The sequence below is a fragment of the Dreissena polymorpha genome, chromosome 2 (genome assembly GCF_020536995.1).
Source record: "Dreissena polymorpha isolate Duluth1 chromosome 2, UMN_Dpol_1.0, whole genome shotgun sequence".
Taxonomy (NCBI): Eukaryota; Metazoa; Mollusca; class Bivalvia; order Myida; family Dreissenidae; genus Dreissena; species Dreissena polymorpha.
Genome location: NC_068356.1, coordinates 31,331,312 through 31,357,377, shown reverse-complemented (window position 1 = coordinate 31,357,377; position 26,066 = coordinate 31,331,312). Strand labels below are relative to the sequence as shown.

Genomic DNA, 26,066 nt, shown 5'->3' with positions numbered 1-26,066 from the left:
ACTTTGCCTGCACAGTCCCCTAACGATAGTTAGTAAGTGTTGCAAGTATGAAAGCAATGGCTTCGATACTTTAGGAATAAAATGGACCTAAACATAAAACTTAACCAAATTTTCAATTTTCTAAGTATAAAAAGGGCACATAATTCTGTCAAAATGCCAGTCAGAGTTACATAACCTTGCCTGCACAGTCCCCTTATGATAGTTAGTAAGTGTTGCAAGTATGAAAGCAATAGCTTTGATACTTGAGGAATAAAATGGACCTAAACACAAAATTTAACCAAAATTTTCAATTTTCTTAGTATAAAAATGGCACATAATTCTGTCAAAATGCAAGCCAGAATTATCTAACTTTGCCTGCCCAGTCTACTCATGATAGTAAGTCAGTGTACCAAGTTTGAATGCAATAGCATTGATACTGTATGAGAAAAGTGTACCTAAACGCAAAACTTAACCGGACGCCGACGCCAAGGTAATGACAATAGCCCATAATTTAAAAAAAATAAATAGATGAGCTAAAAACGAACTAAGTGACCCCGTGACCTAGTTTTTGGCCTGGCATGACCCATATTCAAACTTTACCTAGACATCATCTAGATACAACATCTGACCAAGTGTGGTGAAGATCGGATGACACATACTTGAATAAGAGAGCAGACACAATGCTCAATGTTAAAAACTCACTAAGTGACCCCCTGACCTAGTTTTTGACCTGCCATAACCCATGTTTTATCTTGGCCTAGACATCTTCAAGATACAACTTCTGGCCCAGTTTGTTGAAGCTCGGATGAAAACTACTTGAATTAGAGAGCGGATACCATGCTCAATGTTTAAAGCGCACTAAGTGACCCTGTGACCTAATTTTTGACCCGGCATGACCCATATTCATCTAGACACAACATCTGACCAAGTTCGGTGAAGATTGGATATAGATCTAAAAAACTTGAATTAGAGAGCGGACACTTAATACAGACCAACAGACAAGTTCACTCTTATATACCCCTCTAAACTTCGTTTGTGGGGGTATAATAATATGCCTACTATGCAAACATGTATGCAACACTGGAATGTCTGTATGAAATTAGAAACATGGCATTGCAAACTATGCTTGTTATATGCAACATTTGATATCCTTGACTTGTGAAGATAAATTAAAATGTTGAATGTAGGATTATATATATATATATATATTATAGATAAGTATTTTCTTTTAATTTATTTAGATATAAAATCCCTCTTAAATCTTCTTAATCATAAAAACCACTGTGACAGTTAAAAGTAGTTTTAAGCGTGACCATGACCTTGCAACTGCTCAATGGAGACACATTCTTAAGACTGAAAGTTTGTCTGATATGAACATTCTTCCATGGGAAACATCATTAAAGGTTAGACAAAGTCTAGGGATAGACGACCTACAAGAATATGCAGATGGCAAGCTTATGTCATGTTTCATGCTAAATTAAGAATAGTTTCCACTGTAAGTCTAAAATTCATGTCATACATGACATTAGATTGTAACAGAAACCTTGGATCTATTTTTTTCTTAGTGACAAACTGTTTAAGAAGATGTCCACTGATAGCCTTTGAAGGATTAACAAAGACATGTTTGGATGATTGCATGTCTGCAAGTGTGTCTGCATTTTGTTAAAGAAAACAGCAATACATTTAATTTATAGTTAAATCACAATTCATTAAACCAAAATACCCGCGTAACCTTGTTATTTACTTGCTAAACTCTAAGACTCTGGTAATTCGATAACAAGCAGTCTCAAATACCAGCAATTTCTTATAATTCACAAAGCGAACTGAACCTTTGTTTTTGCCTGCCTTTTTATCAATTATTCACATGGTGACTGTTATAGTAAATTGAGCCGCGCTCTAAGAAAACTGGGTATAATGCATGTGCTAAAGTGTCGTCCCAGATTAGTGTAGTCCACACAGGCTAATCAGGGACTACACTTTCCGCCTTAACTGAATTTTGTGTAGAAGAGACTTCTTTTTAAACGAAAAATACCATAAAAGCGGAAAGTGTCGTCCCTGATTAGCCTGTGCGGACTGCACATGCTTATCTGGGACACACTTTAGGTAGATGCATTATGCCCAGTTTTCTCAGAACACAACACAATTGAACCTGCATGTGCTGACAATGCCAAGAGAGAACACAACAATCTTGTGTACCTGCATTTTCTCCCCGACCTGCAGCGTGTAGTTGCGCGCCTGGTCCACCAGCTCCACGACCACTCGACCATGCAGCACTGTCACACTGGTGTTCCCAAGCTCAGGTTGCACATAATTCTCCAAGTAGAGGCCTGTGGACCAAGTCACCCGCTTAGATGAGTCAATTTTTATTTATTTAGTCTTTTCTCTTAAAAAGATTCAGAGCAAGGATGTTTTTTCAGGTATAAAGGTTTTGAACAAGGAATGTTAATGCTAGACAAGGCGGTAAAATATCATATCCGAGCAACGAACCATTTCTTCAATGATTGGTCATGGTAATAAAAAAAACTATGTTAGAATCAAGAATCAACCATTTAAGGCAAGGGGTGTTTGTGTTACACACAAATGTAATACTTACTTTTTGGATTATTGAACATCAAAAAGAAACCAACAAATTGAAAACTTCATTATGTTACATTTAAAACACAGCACATATTGAGTATCATTAGTATACCTGGAAAGTCCGCCACAAACACCACGTCAGTATCACTAGTATACCTGGAAAGTCCGCCACAAACACCACGTCAGTATCACTAGTATACCTGGAAAGTCCGCCACAAACACCACGTCAGTATCACTAGTATACCTGGAAAGTCCGCCACAAACACCACGTCAGTATCACTAGTATACCTGGAAAGTCCGCCACAAACACCACGTCAGTATCACTAGTGTACCTGGAAAGTCCGCCACAAACACGTCAGTATCACTAGTATACCTGGAAAGTCCGCCACAAACACCACGTCAGTATCACTAGTATACCTTGAAAGTCCGCCACAAACACCACGTCAGTATCACTAGTATACCTGGAAAGTCCGCCACAAACACCACGTCAGTATCACTAGTATACCTGGAAAGTCCGCCACAAACACCACGTCAGTATCACTAGTGTACCTGGAAAGTCCGCCACAAACACCACGTCAGTATCACTAGTATACCTGGAAAGTCCGCCACAAACACCACGTCAGTATCACTAGTATACCTGGAAAGTCCGCCACAAACACCACGTCAGTATCACTAGTATACCTGGAAAGTCCGCCACAAACACCACGTCAGTATCACTAGTATACCTGGAAAGTCCGCCACAAACACCACGTCAGTATCACTAGTATACCTGGAAAGTCCGCCACAAACACCACGTCAGTATCACTAGTATACCTTGAAAGTCCGCCACAAACACCACGTCAGTATCACTAGTATACCTGGAAAGTCCGCCACAAACACCACGTCAGTATCACTAGTATACCTGGAAAGTCCGCCACAAACACCACGTCAGTATCACTAGTAAACCTGGAAAGTCCGCCACAAACACCACGTCAGTATCACTAGTATACCTGGAAAGTCCGCCACAAACACCACGTCAGTATCACTAGTATACCTGGAAAGTCCGCCACAAACACCACGTCAGTATCATGAGTATACCTGGAAAGTCCGCCACAAACACCACGTCAGTATCATTAGTATACCTGGAAAGTCCGCCACAAACACCACGTCAGTATCACTAGTATACCTGGAAAGTCCGCCACAAACACCACGTCAGTCTCATTAGTATACCTGGAAAGTCCGCCACAAACACCACGTCAGTATCACTATCTTGCTGAAATATGTCACGCTCAATTTCCACTAACTTCCCCCGCCAGTCTGAAAGGTCCACCAGCAGGGGAAACAACCAAGGGGTCAGCTGGAAAGGGTTCCATGGGGCTACTATCAGGTCCACACGAGGGTCCACAGCCCTACAAATGTATACAACCATTATATAAAAGCATTATTCTGGGAAGACCGGGTTTAATGCATGTGCATAAAGTATCATCCCAGACTAGCCTATGCAGTCAGCACAGGCTAATAGGGACAACAGTTACACTATGCAGTCAGCACAGGCTAATAGGGACAACAGTTACACTATGCAGTCAGCACAGGCTAATAGGGACAACAGTTACACTATGCAGTCAGCACAGGCTAATAGGGACAACAGTTACACTATGCAGTCAGCACAGGCTAATAGGGACAACAGTTACACTATGCAGTCAGCACAGGCTAATAGGGACAACAGTTACACTATGCAGTCAGCACAGGCTAATAGGGACAACAGTTACACTATGCAGTCAGCACAGGCTAATAGGGACAACAGTTACACTATGCAGTCAGCACAGGCTAATAGGGACAACAGTTACAGCTTAAAAAGATTTTGTTTAAATGAAGTCTCTTCTTAATGTAAATCCAGTTAAGGAAGAGAGTGTCGTCACTGATAAGCACCCATATGCATTAAGCCCCATTTTCCCAGAGCAAGCTCATATGCTTAAATATGGTTTGAAAGTCAACAGGTTTATCAGTATTAGCTAGGTAAGGTTCAACCTATCTCTGTAAGCTCTATTGAAATCCTAATGCTTATCAAAACATTTTTTAATCAGAACTATTCTTTTTTAAAGATCTCAAGAAAGCTCCCGGAATGGACATCAAACCTGGGACCACCTGATCTCTAGGCAAACATAATATCCACCATACCACTGACTCCTATCAGCATTATCAGCAAAGTAGACTGATTGCCATCATGGCTGTCATATGAACAATGATACCATGTATTACAAACCATGCATACTGTTTTTACAATAAATTTCAAAGTTAACATTGAAGTTCAACTGGGTTATCGATGTGCATTTACTTTCTTGCTTATCACTTACAAAATCCATTTAATATATATTCTTAAGAAAACATACTGATTTATCATTGTGCATTTGATAAAATTGTTCCTTACAAAAACAAACAAGCGAACCTTTGCTGGAAGCGTCCATTGAGTGCACGCCAGACGTCCATGTGCAGCTCTATGTCTGTTACGTTGTAGCCGGCCAGTCTCTCCTCCACGCAGGCAGCGTACTGCTTGATCATGTCTGCATGGGAGCTCCAACGGGCACCCAGTGTCCACACCTGCACAGGAAAATGGGGTTTAATGCATGTGCGTAAAGTGTCATTCCAGATCAGCCTGTGCAAGTCTGCACAGGTTAATCAGGTTTCAGTGTATTATATACTTTTGGAGTTCAATGCTATATCCTCTAAACAAGACGGCCTGAAAGGCCCAAAGTCGCTCACCTGAGATAAAAAGAAATGACCTGTTCTTTGCAGCCCAAGATATCAATAGAACAAATGTTCTAACCAAGTTTCATGAAGAATGAACAACAAATGGTCCCATGGCGGAAATGTTTTTCAACAGACTGGAACCATTTTTGAACTCGTTCAAGATATTATTGGGACAAATTTTCTGACAAAGTTTCATGAACATCCAACAATAAATGTGGCCTCTACCATGTTAACAAGGCAAATATTCATGACGCACAACCGAAGACAGACAATTGACAAAAGGTGATCACAAAAGTTCACAATGAGCAAAAAATATTATGCTCATAAAGATTGTCACCATGTGTGAAGATCAGCAAGTGTCATTCAGATTGAACTAAAAATGTGACTAAAAGTATTCACAATGTTTTCCTATAAACAACTGTGGTAGTGCAGTCTCGTTCGCTTACGCAAGTGAACCGGTCACAGGACGGTTACGAGTTATGTAACTTTGTGAGCACTTATGTAATACGGAAATATTTATCGAGTCTAATTAAAGAACGCTTATTTCTAACACACTTACTGGTTGTAATTACTAAAGGCGTCCAGTCAGATACGCCTGAATACACTCAAAGAATTAATCTATAAGTGAAAACCAAAGCAGCTTTAATGAAAATAACTAACTTTAGTCTAAAGAATCTATGCATCATTAAAATTGAACAAATACAGCAAATACCATAATGAATGTAAAAAGAAGTTCACAATCTGTAAAAAAAACTGATATAAATATTAGTTACTGTTAGTCTAGAAGTTGCTTCAAAAAATTAAGTTTATAAAATAAGTCTAACTTAATCTAAAGAACACAATTTATGGAGAGTGGAAAACTCCAGTGACTCAAATGTAAAAAATAAGAAGAATTTACAAAAGTTATTTCAATCAAAAGAGTCTTTCTAATTTAGAAAATGGCAAATAACAAGGTTGCCATGGAAACAGTTTCATAGCACAGTAGTCTGCTAAATACACCATAACACAGTAGGTTACTTGGCTTATCAGTAAAGATCAAAGATAAGGCTCTACAGTGCATTAGTTAATGTACAGTTATTTTATGACATAGGTTTATTAAATTGCATGCAAACTACTGTCTTTATGTACACCACATTTTATGAAAGAAGTCCCAGGTTTATACAAGGGAGTTAACTATTAGTTAACTATTTGAAAGTATGTACAGGTTATCTTTCTTAAACATTTTGACTTATCACAACTAGACTGTTCACATGTTTTCACTATATGCATATAGAGAAAACTGCCCCACCCCCTGATGGCCATGTTTTTCCATCGATCTGGACCATTTTCGAACTCAACTGTCATATCCAGAAAACACACGTTCTGACCAAATTTAATGAAGATTGGACCAAAAATGTGACTTCTAGAGTGTTCACATGTTTTCACAGTATAAATATAGAGAAAACTGCCCCGCCCCCCTGGTGGCCATGTTTTTTCACCGATCTGGACCATTTTCTAACTCGTCCGAGATATCAATGAAACCAATGTTTTGACCAAGTTTCATGATGATTGGGCAAAAATTGTGACTTCTAGTGTTCACAAGATTTCTATATAGCCATATAAGGAATACTGCCCCGCCCCCCCTGGCGGCCATGTTTTTTAACGGATCGGAACCATTTTTGAACTCAAACAACATATCATTTAGACAAACATTTTGACAAAGTTACACGAAGATAGGGCATCAAATGTGACTTCTACAGTGTTTACAAGGTTTTTCTTTTTTTTGACCTAGTGACATGGTTTTTTACCCAGCATGACCCAGTTTCAAACTCAGTCGAGCTATCAATGGGACAAATGTTCTGACAAAGTGTCATGAAGATCGGACAATAAATGTGGCTCCTAGAGTGTTCACAAGGCAAAATGTTGACGACGCACGACAGACGACGGACAAAAGGCGATCACAAAAGCTCACCATAAGCACGTTGTGCTCAGGTGAGCTAAAAATGGAACGTCATTTATTTGAAGACACAATTCTCTCTATGGGCACTTGCCATGACTTTATTTTTTAATATTTCTGTGTGCATGTGGTAGGGAAAACATTGTTGTATACTACAAGTTCAGTTTTTTGCTTTTAGGTTGGAGACTACATAAGACTTTGACAGATGGTGGGAAACCATCATCAACTGGATTAAGGCCAGTAGAAAGATGGCCTTAAAACAGTAACCGTTGATTCGCGTCGAGTTCTTTCTTACATACCACATGACCTATCTTTTTTACAGTTTAAATCAATTCGGCTTGGAATGCTCTTTGTGAAAAGGTAGGTTATGAGGGTGTCTACGCGCAAAATTTTGACTTTATTTTTCGTTGAAGTTGTTGGTTTTACATTGAATTTGTTAAGGAAATCTTTTGGTATATTGTGACCAATCAGGGACGACGCTTTCTGCCTGAACTGGATTTTTGTTCTATATCCAAGGGGTTACTGCTCTAACGTTGGATAATATAATTGGGGAGGCTAAACACAAAAGAACTACAATTCTTGCCAAGCTATTGTATGATAAGTGCCAAGCCTGATATATTACACAAAGATAGCACAGTAACCTGTTTTTCTGTTGTTAATACCTCTATGTCCCCATTCAATAATGCATGTGCGTAGCTTGCATGAAGTGTTAATAATGACATCATGAGCATATTTTTAAAATATGTTTTTGCTCTTTTGTGTTGCTTTTAGTGGCAACAATATATTACATCCATAAACTTTGTTTGTTTCTTTAATCTGATTCCATTTTACCCAAAATAATGACTTTATAGTTTATTTTGAGTAATATGACCTACCTTCAAACAGAGATTGATAAAAGAACTTCCTGTTGACATGATAACAAATATATCAGGCAGCATTATATATCAGACAGATATTAATATAGTGGTATGATATTATACAAGGCCATCATTTGAGTCCCAGCCAATGTGACCATCAACATACAAACCTTTGGATTTAGATAGCCCTCCTCTCGAGTGAGTTTATCAATGTAGGTGATCTTGATATGCTGGAGTTTCCACGAGTGGACCATCATGTCCCAGGAGTAGCCATACAGACCCTGGGCCCAGTGGTTATAGCCCTGGGAGGAACAGGTACATGGAGGAGACTGAACAGAACATGTCGGAGAAATACCAGATACATTCTGGGGAAATTACAGATACATGTAGAAATATGGACCTTGTGTTTGTAGCTTATGTAATAACAGACACATGCAGAGGGATATGAGCTGTCCTTTGAGAACAGGGCTTTTAATGCATGTGCCTCAAGTGTCTTCCCAGAACAGCCTCTACAGTTTTCACAGACTAATCAAGGATGACAATTTCAGCCTTAACTGGTTTTTCACTACCTTTCAACAAAAATTACCATAAAAGCAGAAAGTATCCTACCTGATTAACATTTTAGATCATTTAATAACAAGGGCTGTTTGTAAAACATGCATGCCCCCCTATATGGGCTATAAGTTGTAGTAGCAGCCATTGTGTGAATACGTTTTTTTTGTCAACGGCGGTGGTGGTGGTGGTGGTGGTGGTGGTGGTGGTGGTGGTGGTGGTGGTGGTGGTGGTGGTGGTGGTGGTGGTGGTAGAAGTAGTAGTAGAAGTAGTAGTAGTAGTAGAAGTAGTAGTAGCAGTAGCATTACAATAACAGTACTTAAGAATGATCAAATGGGAAAAGGTAACCTCGCACTGGCAGTAAATATGGGGCTCATTTACAGGTCAGATTTGGAATCTCTGCTGTAAAATGAGATTTTAAATGAATTCAAGGGAGGCAAATGCTGTTATAAAAAGAACATGCATAAACGGTAGTTGTTTCCCTTGTTTGAACCATGCTAAATCCTTACAAGGGACAAAATTGTCACAAAACCAGGTTTTCATTGTGAAAAAAAAATCTGATAAAGGGAGAAAACTCAAACTCAACTTTTGAAATGAACAAACAAAATTAACCCCCTTTGTAAGTTTGTTTTAAAAAAAAATCTATTTTTAGTCGTGGCGACCTTGACATTGGAGATATTGACGTGATTCTTTCGTGCGACACACCGTCCCATGATGGTGAACAAATGTGCCAAATGATTTTAAAATCTCACAATGAATGACATAGTTATGGCCAGGACAAGCTCATTTATGGCCATTTTTGACCTTTGAACTCAAAGTGTGACCTTGACCTTGGAGATATCGACGTAATTATTTCGCGCGACACACCGTTCAATGATGGTGAACAAATGTGCCAAATGATTTTAAAATCTGACAATGAACAACATAGTTAGGGCCCGGACAAGCTTGTTCCGCCCGCCCGCCAGCCCGCCAGCCAGCCCTCCCGCATTCGCCAATCTAATAACCAGTTTTTTCCTTCAGAAAACCTGGTTAAAAATGCCTATTTCCAGTAACTGTGACCTTCACCTTCACCTGTGACCTTGACCTTTGACCTAGTGACCTCAAAATCAATAGGGGTCATCTGCGAGTCATGATCAATGTACCTATAAAGTTTCATGATCCTAGCCCCAAGCGTTCTTGAGTTATCATTCGGAAACCACCTGGTGGACGGACGGACCGACCGACGGACCGACCTACCGACCGACCGACATGAGCAAAGCAATATACCCCCTCTTCTTCGAAGGGGGGCATAAATATTTAAATCAAAATAGCATGGTTAGTACTTAATGAGGCACCTGTGTAGGTTAAACTTCAAACTAGTTAATAATACATTGAATATTTCATTAAATTTAAACAAAGCATTAAAGCATTTACCATTTACCCTAGAATGCGTACCTGTGTAATGAAATGTGAGTACGGCAAGAAACACTGAGTGGACACATAGGCAACACAGAACATGGCCGCTGCCTTGTGGTAACCATGTGCCTTGGTGTGGGGTGGGGGATCACAGGAAGTAACTAGCTGTCCACCTGGCTGTAATGGAGAAAAATAAAACATCCAATATTATTGATTCTGTAGGTTTAAAGGAATTGCATTATTAAACCGTGGCAGAAACTGCATCAAAATTCACACTAAGTGTGATTTCCAAGTAATAATTTAATAAAAAGCATTTTGAGTGCAGAACTAATTTCAAGACTTAATTATGTAAGAGTGGTTATCAATTAAGTAGAAGATTGATGCCTTGATGCCAAACATGAATATCCAAAATGAACAGGGCATGTCTCCATAGGGAACAGACTCCCCCTCATTCAAGACTCTACTGAAGTCAAAAACAAGCCATTTTGTCGTAATGGGATCTTTAACCTTTAGGTGTGTCTTTGACCTTTAACATAGTGAGATGGGTGTTGTATTTGACACATTGTCTTGTGATGGTTGTTATCTGTAATATTTTATATCCAATTCTATCAATATTTGGCAAAGTTGTGGCTAAGACAAGAATATAACACTTCAACAGTTCCAAACATTCTGCTTTATGGTTAAATTTGACCTTTGACCTCTAAGAATGACCTTTGCCTTTGAGGTACGGACACATGTGTTTTATGTGACACTATGTCATATGATGGTTGACATTAGTGCCAAGTTATTTCAAAATCGATCAAAACATGGCAAAGTTATGTCTGAGACACGAGTTTTTAAGTCTTTCAATGATTTTTTTTTACTTTTGACCTCTAAGTGAGTCTTTGACATTTGATGTAAGGAGACCACACACAACACGCGCATTTGTGATGGCGTCATTAATGGTAATTTATTTAAAAATCAATTGATACATGGCAAACTAATGGCTGAGTTAGGAGTAAAAAACTGTCAAATTTGACCTTTGATCTGTATGTGTGGCCTTGACCTTTGGTGAAGGGAGACGATTACTTCAGGTCACACATCGTCTCATGGTGGTTGACATCTGTGCCAAAATCCATCAATATTTGGCAAATGTATTGCTGAGACAAAGGTTCACATTCACCTTCAGAAGTACAGTGTGACTTATATATGTCACCTTCTCCAAGAGGGGCATTAAAACAGATAAAAGGTTATACTGCTATAATGCCTTTGCTATGGTGTGATTACAATAAAATATGAGTGAAATAATATCAGCCCAGAAGACATTACCTGTTTTTCATCTGGTTTGATATGTTCTTTATGATAGAGACAATGAGGATTAGTTGTACAACTTGACTCCTGTTTGAAAAGCGTCGTCATCCAAGCAGGTAGCCGGTCTATGACTAACCGGGGCCAGCCCGGGTCACAAAACAAAGGGAGAGTACTCAGGCAAACAAACGGAAACATACCTGGAAGAAAGTATAACACATCAAACCTTTTTTTGAACTACCAACTAAAAATGCAATAACTTGAAACACACAGCAACTTTTTTAGCTCAATTTATATTACTGACAAGGAGCTGTCACTGATAACATAAACACAACTGAAATCAAAAGGCTCTGGCATTTTGTAATTTCAAACAAAGAACTCGAAAAAAGATAAAAAATCGCAAACAATTGACAATTTGCGCTGAAGAGATAATAATGCTGAACATTTTAAATAAAGTTGGTTCAAATTGTACATGTTGTTTAAGTTTTATACATAATTTTAAACAAAAAGGCAGTAATTCTTTGAAATTAACACAATAGTATAACCTTGATAATATTCCCTGTAGCACTTGCAGACAAAAGTTCTGTTACAGTTTCACTAAAAACAATCAGACGCAAAATGTGGCATGAGTTGCACACTTAATTTAGGTAATTGTAAACAAAGGGAAATATATCCCTCAAACAAGACCTGTTTTTGTGAAACACAATGTCCCCTTCTGAAAATGAAGATGTACAGCAGCTATTTTAAAGAAAACTGTCAAGTTCAAGGCCCATAACTTCACCAAAAATCAATGGACCAGAACGCAACTGTCACTTTATCTGTCAGTCATATAGATAGACTCACATACCAAAAATCAGCGCAATAGCTGAAAGTGTTGCGTACAAAACTTCCAGAAAACATAATGCCTGATGGACAGACTGACAGAAGGACGGACAGTCCGATTGCTATATTCGTAACAAGGGCATATAAATAACATAGCCTTGACGATATGCCCTGTTGCACTTGAAGACATTAATTCTTTTTAATGAATGCAAAAAATTGCATGCAAAATGTAGAAGTTGAGTACAGAATAGTATGATGGAGGTACACAAACCACTTGTTTATTGATTTCAGCAAGGGATAAACATAACAGTTCATTTTTTCCACACATATTCTATGGGAAATAACTGACTTCTATAAACCTTTTATGTAGCAAACCCAAGTTGTCTCCCATTAAATCACAATTCATTATATTTAAATCTTAAAACACTTAAATGTTTATTTTTTTAAATGCACAAAGTTATATTATCTGAGGTGTATTTAAATATTAGTAACCTAAATTATTTATTTTGCTTACATAATGTATTCAAATACTAATTACAGTATGTTGAGAAAGGTGATTAACAACTCACCAATACTGAACAGTTGACTGTTCATTCCATGAAATGAAGATCCAACAAATATGGCATACTTTCTCGTCTGATCGAAGAATAACAGGAAGCCAATGAAAAGGTCAATAAAAAGACCTCCAAGATGAATAATGAAAACGCTCATTTGCCCATCAGTAAGAAATAACCTGAAACCAAACAAAACTTTTTCTACTTCAGGGTGATCATGCATGCATATTATTGTCAGGTGTTTTTGTTATGCAGATTTTTAATAGAGTATTTGGCCTTTAATTGTAATTCCTTTCCATGTTTGATTGAGGACGCTAATGATCCAAATCACGTCATAGGCCTCTTAGCTGGACATGGGTATATTTTTAGATTGTTAATTTCAAATAAATGTGAAGACAGTTTCTGCCCTTTCATTTATAATAATTATATGACATTTTCTTTTGAATGTGACGTCTACGGTTATTATCTGAATTTTATGAAACTTCATATGCAGTATCAAGAGATGAACATTCTCATGAAGTGTGAAACTTCATATGCAGTATCAAGAGATGAACATTCTCATGAAGTGTGAAACTTCATATGCAGTATCAAGAGATGAACATTCTCATGAAGTGTGAAACTTCATATGCAGTATCAAGAGATGAACATTCTCATGAAGTTTTGCTCCAGTGAGTTTGGCAGATACTTAGTGGTTATTGACTCTTAAACAATAATTGGTTTTCACATAATCAACCCATACATAGACAAAGTGTATCATTATTTAGCATTTATCCCTAAGTTATAGAGAAGACACTCATTACATATTTTCAGATACATTTACCTTGACCCCACTGGCCCCAAATGTAATGCCTTCGTAGATCAGCTTGTAACCTAGTCCTACATGTACACACAATTTCAGCACAATATCTCCCTTCTTACTGAGGTCATTGAGGGCAAACTTTTTATTTATTGGTACTTTAATAGCGCACAAACTTGCAATAAATCTTTAGCAACATTGACATTGACCAATTATGTCAGCTACAGATAGAAATTAATGTACACCTGAATTTGCGTTGACTAAAATTCCTAAATACAACAAGATGTGTTTGTGAAACACTATGTCCCCGTATATGACGTTTGACCTTGAAGGATGACCTTGACCTTGACCCTTCACCACTCAAAATGTGCAGCTCCATGAGATACACATGCATGTCAAATATAAAATTGCTAGCTTCAATATTGCAGAAGTGACATTACATGAGCAATTTTGACCCATATATATGACCTTGAAGGATGACCTTGACCTTTCACCACTCAAAATGTGCAGCTCCATGAGCTTCACATCCATGCCAAATATCAAGTTGCTATCTTCAATATTGCAAAAGTACTCATAAAATGAGCGATTTCAGCCACATATATTTGACCTCTGACCTTGAAGGATGACCTTGACCTTTCACCACTCAAAATGTGCAGCTCCATGAGATACACATGCATGCCAAATATCAAGTTGCTATCTTGAATATTGAAATATTGCAAAAGTGTACATTAAATAAGCGATTTTGACCCATATATTTGACCTTTGACCTTGAAGGATGACCTTGACCTCGACCTTTCACCACTAAAAATGTGCAGCTCCATGAGATACATATGCATGCCAAATATCAAGTTGCTATCTTCAATATTGCAAAAGTTATTGCAAACCAACAGACCAACCAACCAACCAACAGACCAACAGACAGGGCAAAAACAATATGTCCCCCACTACTATAGTGGGGACATAAAAAGTGCCATTAAGGGGCATCATTCTGCTTGTTGGCAGGTTTAGCTAATCAGACTCAAACTGTGACTTTGCATGATGATCCCCAAGAAATGTTGAAAGTGTCAATAGAATATCTGAAGTAGTTACAAAGATGTGTGCGTGTAACACGCAAACTTTAAGCAGAATTTCAACCACACACAAACATTAACTAGACTTTTCTAACTACAAAAGGAGGCATTATCCTACGAAACAGCTGGTCATAGTTGTTGGCTATGGTCAGACCTCGAAATAAGTTACTTTTATTTTGATATCTGTAGTAAATATCGTGATATCGAGTATCCGCATGTAAAGTTAACCTGATTTTTTTAAGTACAAAAAGGGGCATAATTCTGCTGAATTGCATGTCACAGTTATGGACCTCAAAGACATCACAAAATGATACCAAACACATTTGTGAGGTTTCAATTAAATACCTGTAGCAGAAACAGAAATGTTGCTTATAATCTTTACCAGAGCATGACACAGATGCCAAGGCCGACATTTGTGTGAGTAGTATCACTTGAACTATTCAACGAATAATCCAGCTGAAAATGTATTTAGTTAAAACAAATGTAAATTAAATTTTTTTTTCTAGCAAAAGGTAAATGAAGTTTTTTTTCTAGCATCAACACAGATTAAACAAAATTCATCAGAAAACAGTTATATGTTTATTATTGTTTTCTCTCAGAACATACCTAAATGGTGAGAAAACCCAATGGCCAGTAATGTAGTGCATGGAATACCCCAATATCCAGTCTGGATCTAACTTCTTCAGACCGGCAATAAAGTACAAGACAAATATCTGAAACATAAGATTAACTTTCATATCAGAATTGCACAGATGAAAATATGTAACATATTAGATTCAAATATTGTATTTATGTTATTAAACCACATGAACATATTCATTAACTGAAAGTGCACATTCAATTTAGTATTTATCTCCCTGAAAATATTGGCAGTGATTATCTTTCATACAAACGAAAATAAGTAAAGCCACATAGTTTGATATTGTTTCAATTCATGAAAACAATTAAATCCAAATCTGTACTTTACCTGGAACCTAAATATTGCGTAGTTCCACAGTGGGATATGAGCATTTCTCTTCTTGCTATCCAGAAGACCGTCCACTGACCTACAGGACAGAAGTATAGGATTGTGTGTCCTGGAGCATGAATCAATCAAATATATGGACTGTGCTCCTTAAAAAGGGGGTTTAAAGCATGTGCGTAGTGTTGTCCCAGATTAGCCTGTGCAGTCCACACAGGCTAATCAGGAATGGTACTTTCAGCCTAAATAAGATTTTTGCTTAGAAGAGACTTTTTTAAAACAAAAAATATAATGAAAGCGGAAAGTGTTGTCCCTGATAAATAAGCCTGTGCGGACTGCACAGGCCAATCTAGGACAACACTTTATGCACATAAACCTCTTTATAACAGAGCACGGCCCATATGTAGGTATGAGAAGTGATATACCTACAGTGAGGTGCATTTACCAATCAATATAGAAAGCAACAACTTATCAAAAGTTTTAGACTTGAAGCAGTGTTGGCCACATGCTTGAGCTGATTATCAAGAACATGTCTTTCTACAAGGGAGATTTGTACGATTTGTGGCAAACTATTGAAATAGAATGATTAAGTTACAGTCAAGATAAGTTTTTCCAACCCATGCAAAGGACGTAGGACCTCTGACATTTCTGATAAAATTTCCTGAGGCCCAGTTTTATTTCACAATTTGTCGGTCCTCGCATCTCACAAAAAAACAATATGCAAAACTTTGTTTTGGTTGAAAATGAAAACAAAACTAGGAATATGTAAAATTACAGACTGGTATATCGTAATTTTACTTCCATAAGATTGTTTAACAATAAAACAAAAATTATTTGGCCATTCAGTTAAACTTGCTATCTTTGCTGATGACAAAACAAACTGTAAGTGCTTTTCTTAGAACCAGTCATATATTGCACCTTGTTTCGTGACGTAGGATAAAGTGGTTAAGGACGAACAAGGTCCAGCAAAATTAGGTGAGTACCCATATATTTTAAAAGCTATTGGACCTCATGCCCTGTATACAATATTGGTCTTTCGCATGGCTTGGTTATACCATGCCCAAATTTTACTTTTTAACTCAAAGTGTGACCTTGAGCTTAAACCACCAGGCAAGGGTCTTACCTTCAACATACTGTCTCCAGATTTGAAACATCAGATTTGTGGTAGCTAATTAAAATTTCCAGATGAATGATCGAACTACAACCCAGACAAGCAATGCATTGTTCATATGAGCTTGGTTATGGGAAAACGGGGCTTTTTATTGCGTGTAAAGTATAATCCCAGATTAGCCTCTGCAGTCTACACATGCTTATCAGGGATGACAATTTGCGCATTTTTGGAATTGTTTACATAAAGTCTCTTCTAAACACAAATCCAGTCAAGGCGGAAAGTGTCATCCCTGATTAGCCTGCTTGACCTGCACAGGCTAATCTAGGACAACACTTACACACATGCATAAAGCCCAGTTTTCAAGAACAAGGCTTATATTTTGACCTTTTTCCCCCTAATATGACCTTGTTCAAACTAAGGCTAGCACTCACCAGACATGGTTGGTGTCAGTAACAAGCAGGAGGATTCCACACAGGCCATACAGGTAGCTGTGGTTGTTCCAGGAGGTCTTGTCCAGTAGAAAGAGGTACCAGTAGGGCACCACAAACATCAGGCAACTCACGCGGTAGAACAGACCCAGCACTATACCCACCTCACCTGCAACATGTGGGTAGGGGTTATAAAATAGACCAGCACTATACCCACCTCGCCTGCAACATGTGGGTAGGGGTTATAAAATAGACCAGCACTATACCCACCTCGCCTGCAACATGTGGGTAGGGGTAATAAAACAGACCGGCACTATACCCACCTCGCCTGCAACATGTTGGTAAGGGTAATAAAACAGACAGGCACTATAACCACCTCATCTGCAACAGGGGGAGGGGTCATTAAAGGCACCTTTTACGTTTTGGTAAATTGACAAAATTGAAACAAATTGTTTCAGATTCACAAACTTTGGTTGAAGTTATAATATTTGGAAGCAAACAGAAATACTGAACAATTACCATGCTCTAAAATATCCATTACATGTATATGCATCTTTTGCCGACTAAAAAACCTGAAAATTATAAAGCATTACAATCGTGAAAGGATTGAAAATTTTGGAGAGTTCTGCTGTTATCGTTATATTTTGTGACACTACAGTGATTGCTTATATAAGGTTAAAAAAAACACCTCTCACTGTATGAGCATGGTTGGTCAAGTGATAGAAGTGCTACACTTTTACTCCAATGGTCAAGGTTCAAGCCCAGTACAGGATTACTTTATTTTTATTTCATTAGTTGTATTCTTGTTGTTTACTGGAGTTATGTAGTTCCAATGTTAACATTTATCAATTTAACGAATTTTATGACAAACTTCAATACATGCCAAAATCTATGAATAGGTCCCTTTAAACAGCACTACACCCACCTCACCTGCAACAGGGGGGTGGGAGGGGCTATAAAACAGACACATCAATATACCCTACTTACCTGCAACAGAGGGAGGGGCCCAGGTAGAAGTTGGCAAAAGTGGCATTCAGTCGAAATGAGAATTACAAAATATAGTATGCCTACATGTATGTTGTTAATGTGAAAAAATAGAGTATGCATACACATGAAGTATATTTTACATGAAATATTGTTATAAAAGTTTGTTGGGAGTATGGAATTTAACTAAAATTAAGACAATATAAATATGAACACATAAAACAATAACATATTCACGACATAAAATAGCAAGGTGTTATATTGCAAACAACTAAAAACCTAAAAGAATAATGACCAGTGCCAGTATTTATTATGTTTGACCTTAATCATCAATGGGCCACAGTAATCAAATGTAATGTTAAAAATGTATAAAACAGAAATACATGAATTTTTTGTGCATCACACTGATTTTTTATTTGCAACAAATCTGAACTGCATTCAAAATTTTCACCTTAAAATAGCACTCACCTAAGAACATTATAAAGTAGACAATGTATATCCATTGTAGGGGTAAAACAGGCCAAATGTTGAAGAGTGGAAACCGACATAGACTGGTATCTCCATATTCATCCAGTGCCTCGTGTAGTCCTCTCTCTTGCCACAGGTCTACCAGCATCAGCAGACCTGAAACCAGTATACACTGAGTGGCTATACTGACATTGTGATTAAGCATCAGCAGACCTGAAACCAGTTTACACTGAGTAACTATACTGACATTGTGATTAAGCATCAGCAGACCTAAAATCAGTTAACACTCAGTGACTATATTGACATTGTGATTAAGCATCAGCAGACCTGAAACCAGTTTACACTGAGTAACTATACTGACATTGTGATTAAGCACCTGAAACCAGTTTACACTAAGTAACTATTCTGACATTGTGATTAAGCATCAGCAGACCTGAAACCAGTTTACACTGAGTGACTATACTGACATTGTGATCAAGCATCAGCAGACCTGAAACCAGTTTACTATGAGTAACTATACTGACATTGTGATTAAGCATCAGCATACATGAAACCAGTTTACACTGAGTGACTATACTGACCTTGTGATTAAGTATCAATAGATCTGAAACCAGTCCACACTGAGTGACTATACTGAAATTGTGATTAAGTATCAGTAGATCTAAAACCAGTCTACACTGAGTTACTATAATGACATTGTGATTAAGTATCAGTAGATCTGAAACCAGTCCATACTATGTGACTATACCGACATTGTGATTAAGTATCAGTAGATATGAAACCAGTATACACTGAGTGACTATACTGACATTGTGATTAAGTATCAGTAGATGTGAAACTAGTCTTCACTGAGTGCCTATGACCTACACTGACATTGTGATTAAGTATCAGCAGATCTGAAACCAGTCTACACAGAGTGATTATACTGACATTCTGATCAAGTATCAGTAGATCTGAAATCAGTCTACACTGAGTGACTATACTGACATTGTGATTAAGTATCCGTAGATCTGAAACCAGTCTACACTGAGTGACTATACTGACATTGTGATTAAGTATCAGTAGATCTGAATCCAGTCTACACTGAGTGACTATACTGACATTGTGATTAAGCATCAGTAGATCTGAAACCAGTCTACACTGAGTTACTTTGACTTACCAAGGGTGACTTTGATCAAGCATAAGAAGAACTTGACAATTGAAATATGAGCCAGTGATTTTTTTCAAAGTCACAACAATAAAGGAGACAGTGTTGTTTCCTGTCCTCTGCAGATTAATGCACAATAAAATCAACATTAAATGTAAATTGTTCAAAAAAGGAGTAATCATATTCTATGTATTTTATATTACAAACAAGTCAACAAGTCTAACAAATATCAACAATTGTAAAGTTATTGTAACAAAAGTCTAATAACTCTGAAGAAAAAATGCAACAAAATACAAAGTTGCTAATGACCACATGCTAATAAATATGTCTGACAATTGTTGATCCTTTTGCAGAAATACTTTTTTAATTGTGCAATACAAAATCTGACTGACAACTGAAGGACAGATATGCCCTTCACACTCTGAAATTGCAGCATCCAAATGGTATTACATACATTGTGGTGGAAAAAACACACACTTTTAAGCTGAATGTAAAATCACAATTGAGATTCAAAAATTGCTTTCAATGGGATCAGGTTTAATAGAATGTCTTCCAAGTTATTACTATCTACAGAATTTAATTGGATCTCTGGAGAGAAATATTATCAGATGCTTATTATAAACAATTCTGCTACAGTTGTCTTAAAACAAGTTGAAATGCTTCTGAGTGGTTAAATTAAAAATCTCCCCAGGGGCAATATTATTCCTAAAAGCAACATATTCCTCCAAGTTTACTATGCACGAGACTCCCATAAACACCTCCTATCAGTGACGTACCGAAAATGATTCTCGTGAAGCCCAGACCAGCTGGGTCCATTGGACGAAAGAGTAGGCGCATGATGTGATCCTGAGATGATAAGTCGACCACCGAGAATCCAAACAGCCCCCGAAACCAGTCACAAGAAGCCTTTGTATCAATGGATGTCTTCCCATGACCGTTGGCAGTTGACTTGCATGCTGTCTTCTTCATCATTTCATATGCATCTGAAATAGAAGACAAGGTTTTAAATCATTGGATGCACCACTAGTACAACCTGCTAAAAGTCACCTTGATAATCTGTTTTATTTTATATCTGATTCATAAGGAGTAACAAATCATTATCAAGTAACATGAGGATGTAGAAAATGTTGAAAACCTCAGGCTAATTATTAAAGTAGTGACATACAAATGGAAAACACAATACAAAAAATTAAATTAACAAGAAATTGCCAAGCAATATGTTCCCCTACCGGTGAAACTCCACCATTGTCAGAATTTTTTAATTTAAAAAATATATTTGCTGCCATAGCAACCAGAATTCTTGACGTAGTAACAAAATGAAATGACGTGCATAATCTCCATATTGCCATCTATCCATGTTTCAAGTTTCATGAATAAATATTAAGAACTTTTAAAGTTATCGCAGGATCCAGAAATGTGTGACGGACAGACTGACTGACTGACACACAGAGCGCAAACCATAAGTCCTCTCCGGTTTACCGGTAGGGGACAATTATGCACAACAAATTTATACCATCCCAATTAATACGATTTGTTTATGTAAAAATAGTTTACTGGTTTACAAATATTGCAAACACTAAGATTTTAATTCTTTACTGTAAACATTAGACCAATTCGTATTAAACTATTTACATGTAACCCTTAAGCGCTGGAACCGAATTTAAAAGGCCTTTGCAAACAGTTTAAATCCAAACTGTTTGCTATTCTGATATAGGTCTTTGAAAAAAAGTGAAGAAAATGATGATTTTAGAAATTCAGCAGACACCAATTTAGCAGACGACAAATATCCCAGCATGCAAAGGTTTAACTGGATTTTAAATAAACTATTTAATACTTTCATACTTTCACAAATCCCAGTCAGCACACCTGGGCATTGTGTCACATGATGCCTGACACACGCAAACATCTTTAATGAAGTATAAGGCCTCCCATGTGACATTTCAGATGTCAGCTTAGACCAATTTATTTGTGTTATTTGTGTCTTTTTACATTTGAAAATGTGACGCAAGTAATTATATTGCACAGACTGTAGACTGAAGATAAAAGCGGTGACATTTTGAGAACTCCAGGCTGGATAGTATTTCTTATTTGAGTTTATTAGATATTTATTCAGATATTAACAAATAATATCAATAAATATTCATATAGATTGAAACATACACCACTAAATTGCCAGATGCTGACAGTCTTCTGGCTGGAAATCAATATGTTCTTTCATAAAACAGGAAGTCTAAATCTGTATTCATACACGAAAACATATTTTGAAGTTAACTCTATCAAAAGTAACAGCAATCTGATAAATAATTCCAGCTAAAATCCTGCAATCATTATAACACTCTGAGTTCCTCAAAGCTTTGATTTCTTTTCTTTAGCTTTTAGTAATACAGTGTAGCATCAAGCTCCAGGCAGAGTTGTCGATTCATGCTATCAGATACAAACTCTGCCATCACAAAAATCCTTCCAGATTTGGTAGGATTTTTTTCAGTAATATTTTTAAAAGTGGTATCAATTTCTTTTATATTTTGAAAATAGTGTATAAATTAAGGTTTATACTAAAAAAATTAATTACCTAATTTAAAAAAGTAACAAGAGATGTGTTTGTCAGAAACACAATGCCCCCTTTTGCACCGCTTTGAAATAAAATTTCAATATATCATTTGGCAGGTTTAGAAATTATCTCCCTTTTAAAGCTTATTACTTCCCTTGGACTGTATTTTTTGAATTTTGACCTTGACCTTTCACCACCCAAAATGTGCAGCTTCATGAGATACATATGCATGCCAAATATCAAGTTGCTATCTTCAATATTGCAAAAGTTATGGCCAATGTTAAAGTTTTCGGACGGATGGACGGTCGGACAGTTCAACTGCTACATGCCACCTAAAATAAAAATAACAACGGGAAAATTATTGTACCAGGTGGCTCTGCTATCATGTGGTTGGTTATGAAGGCAGGGATTTGCTCCAGCTATGCTGGTTCCAGTCTTATCTCTGCGTGGAGGTTGTGATAGCATGATACATTTATATTACAGAGTAACATTTGTATTGATAAAGCATGCAATTAATTCTAACAATCCAGTTTAAATATAATGCACAATGTTTAGTAGCTACTTTTGTGATCAAATGCTCAGTCTCAGCTGCTTTTGGCATTTCAGTAATAAGTTTCCGCTGATTTCGTGATACCATGCCCAGTTTTAGCCTCTTATGTGATTATATGCACAGTTTCCGATACTTTTGCAATTAAATGCTCAGATTCACCTACATTCAATGACTAAAAGCCCAGTTTGATCTCCTGTTGCAATTAAAAGCTCAGCTTCAGTTACTGTTGCCATTATATGCTCATGCTCCACTGCTATAGGGATTAACAGAATGTGATCAGTTTCAGGTGCTTCTGAGCTTTAATTCTCAGTTTCAGATACTTTTGTGATTTACTACTCCATATCAACTGCTTGTTATATTAAATGATGTTCAAAGCTACTTTCATAATTAAATGAACATTTTCAGCTTCTTTTGGGATAAACAACTGTCTGTCTGTCTTAATTTGCTGATTCAGCTGCTTTTGCAATGAAATGCACAATTTCAACTGATTTGTAAAAAAAAGCTCAGTTTGGGCTGTGTTTGCTAATAAAGCTCAGTCTTAGCTATTTTTTCTAGTTCCTGTTTTCTACCTGATGAATGCATAAAAACAACATAAAAATAAAGCATGCCGCATCATTAAGCAATGAATATTATTAATTTGGATTCTACCATTAAGTCCACTTCAAACCTTAAAATATCCATAATTGCATGAAACATTTCATTTAAACTTAATATGTCTTTCTAAATGAAAGTAAAACAAAACAATTGGATTTTCTATATGTATTTACATGAGTTATTTTAATTGTCTCTTCATCTGATGGCTATAAAAATTTTAATGTGCAGACAATAAAATGAAAACACTTTTTAAAATCACTAAACATCAAATTTATTGTTAATTATATTTTTACTATTAAGAGAAAATAATACATTACAAGAAATTGAATAGCTGAATGTTCCATATTTTAATTAATATACATTCATTAAAAAAATAATAGTATAAATATGGTGTATTAATATAACAAAACACAATTTAGAAAAATATTTAAATAAGAAACTAAATGAATACAAATAAAATTACATTTAATAAAACAATGCATTTATAAGTGTACAAGATAAAAAAAGAACTTGACTGACCGTCAGAGTGATGATCCAGGCTTGTCTGCAACTGCGACATCATTGGGATAAGCTCCGAGATGTTCCCATTCAGCTGCTCACCATGACAACGAGGCAAGATCACAGACAGCAATCACCAATACCTCCTTCCTGTCATGAGAGCCATGTGTCACAGAGCTTACTTTACAGAGTCTGCTTTTCAGGACATCATCTGAAATAGCTGTGACAATTATAATAAAATGATAGCTAGACATTAACGAGTTCACATAAGGCAAATCTACTGGAAATGAAATAATTTTTCTATAATATAAGTTTGGTACCTAAAAACAGCCAAATCCCAGCCAGATTAACATTTTCACATTCATTTATCAGGAAATGGTTAAATATTACCACGAAGATTAAAAGAAACATTAAATACTCACAGTTTTTTTTTAATTTGAATTTTTGTTTGAGTTCCTTACCATCAATCATTGTGAGTACATCACAACTTGCAAATGCAAAATACTTGTTATCTCTTTTAAATGTATTTAACCCTTTCCCACTCAAAGGCAAAGTGAAAATGGCTATGAGCAAACAGCATAAAACCAGAACAGCCTGCGAGTAACTCGCAGTCTGTTCAGGTTTTATGCTGTTTGCTGCCCATCAGTAACTTAGGATTGGAAATGAAGTCTTTAAAACTTGAATCTAGTAAGAAAGGTCTTCAGTTAAATAATACTTTCTCATAGACTAAAAACACGTCAAAATACGTATCAAAGAGGAAAAGGGTTAAACAACAATTATTATCAAAGTTCATAACACACAATTGTTCTGTGTATAATTTAAGTTACATGTATATAATGCACTTGGGAGGAAAAAGTACCAAAATGCTTGTCTAGCAACAAAAGAGAGATCCTTATGACATACTGGTCATGTACGTAATTCCGGCCTGTACGTAAAAAATCGGCCATCTGTGTAAAATCATTTTCATGATCTTCACGCACTTATTTTGTTTTTATTTAGAAAAAACAACATGAAAACCATCCCTACTCTCAATATGTTGCAAATGTAAGAACCATATCATTGTAAACTTTTGTGTTAAAATGTCACAAATATAGCAGGAAATATTTGGCTCGTGGGGAAAGTGATGTCATCATTAGTTGCAACAATTATATTCATATAAGAAACAAATATATTTGACAAAATTATTTAAATTTTATCTAATAAACTTTAATTAAAGTTTTACCAATTAATTGTACAAAAAATTATATTCAAAACATACAAATCAGAACCTAAATATAAATTTTTGATATATGAATTACCTCCCTTGATAAGAATATTACTAGATTACATGTTTAAATATTATATATAAGCGTTTACTAATAATCAACACTGAAGCAAACTTTTAAACAAAATGTGTTTAGTTTTTTAGCTGTGTTTGAAAAAATTGATTAAACCCATTAAAAACAAGTATTTTTTTTAAGAATTAGCAGCTTCCCAAGGTTTATATTTATTAAAATAGGTAGGGGGAGTAACTGGTATAAAAATTTCACATTTATTTTAAATTTCAAGTCAAAAATTTTAATAGTATAAACATTGATTAATACTCTGAAATTGAGGACATTTGTCTAAAGATATTGCTTTGTAATTTTATCTGCAGATCAAACTGAAAAGTGGCCGATTTTTTAGGTACATTTAACCTACGAAAATGGATAGTTTACATGTCATCATCTTCTGTTCATTAAGTAACATTCACCGATCGAATTCTATTCAAATTTTCATGCCAGGTGAGTTTTGAACCCAGGATTATATATGTGAAGTTTAGTTTCAACCAGTTGCCTAACACTAAAGATTTTTCTTAAATAGTCCCAAAAGTGGCCGGAATTACGTACATGACCAGTACAATTAAATAACAACAGTGCCTACAGTATTAAAATAGCTCAGATGCAATTTTATTTGATTAACTGTTTTGCAAATGTCGATAAAACATTTCATCTCGAGCCTGAAAAAAAGAAAGAGACACGCACACAGCTTTTTTCCCTAACACAACACTCCTGGATCCTTTCTGGGCTTAAAAGCATTTATAAGACCTCTCCTGTTCGGGTCTAGAAGCATCTCATGTGACTTAAACTAATCATCTGACTTATTCACAACTGCTGACATTTTCCAGGCTTTCTAAAACTGTCAACTTCCCACTTTGATGGCTTTACCTCTCAAGTTTTCACCAGAACAACGCAGGCACTAGGCTT

At 36.4% G+C, this 26,066-nt stretch overlaps 1 protein-coding gene across 3 annotated transcripts in view; it reads right to left on the bottom strand.

The window, feature by feature from the left end:
• LOC127866477 (vitamin K-dependent gamma-carboxylase-like) overlaps window positions 1-26,066 on the bottom strand; it is a 52,929-nt gene that overhangs the window by 15,771 nt on the left and 11,092 nt on the right. For 2 of the 3 annotated variants that reach the window (XM_052407012.1, XM_052407011.1), the window contains exons 2-14: window positions 23,863-24,052; window positions 20,428-20,634; window positions 18,505-18,660; window positions 17,056-17,221; window positions 15,520-15,598; window positions 15,159-15,265; window positions 12,702-12,865; window positions 11,332-11,510; window positions 10,063-10,200; window positions 8,247-8,378; window positions 4,982-5,133; window positions 3,766-3,944; window positions 2,176-2,306 (exon numbers count right to left, since the gene is read on the bottom strand). In XM_052407012.1, the coding sequence (XP_052262972.1) occupies window positions 2,176-2,306; window positions 3,766-3,944; window positions 4,982-5,133; window positions 8,247-8,378; window positions 10,063-10,200; window positions 11,332-11,510; window positions 12,702-12,865; window positions 15,159-15,265; window positions 15,520-15,598; window positions 17,056-17,221; window positions 18,505-18,660; window positions 20,428-20,634; window positions 23,863-23,905 (1,833 nt within the window). In that variant the 5' untranslated portion in view covers window positions 23,906-24,052. Of the gene's footprint in view, window positions 1-2,175; window positions 2,307-3,765; window positions 3,945-4,981; window positions 5,134-8,246; window positions 8,379-10,062; window positions 10,201-11,331; window positions 11,511-12,701; window positions 12,866-15,158; window positions 15,266-15,519; window positions 15,599-17,055; window positions 17,222-18,504; window positions 18,661-20,427; window positions 20,635-23,862; window positions 24,062-26,066 lie in introns of all 3 variants that reach the window. The other variant, XM_052407013.1, reaches the window with a different exon arrangement.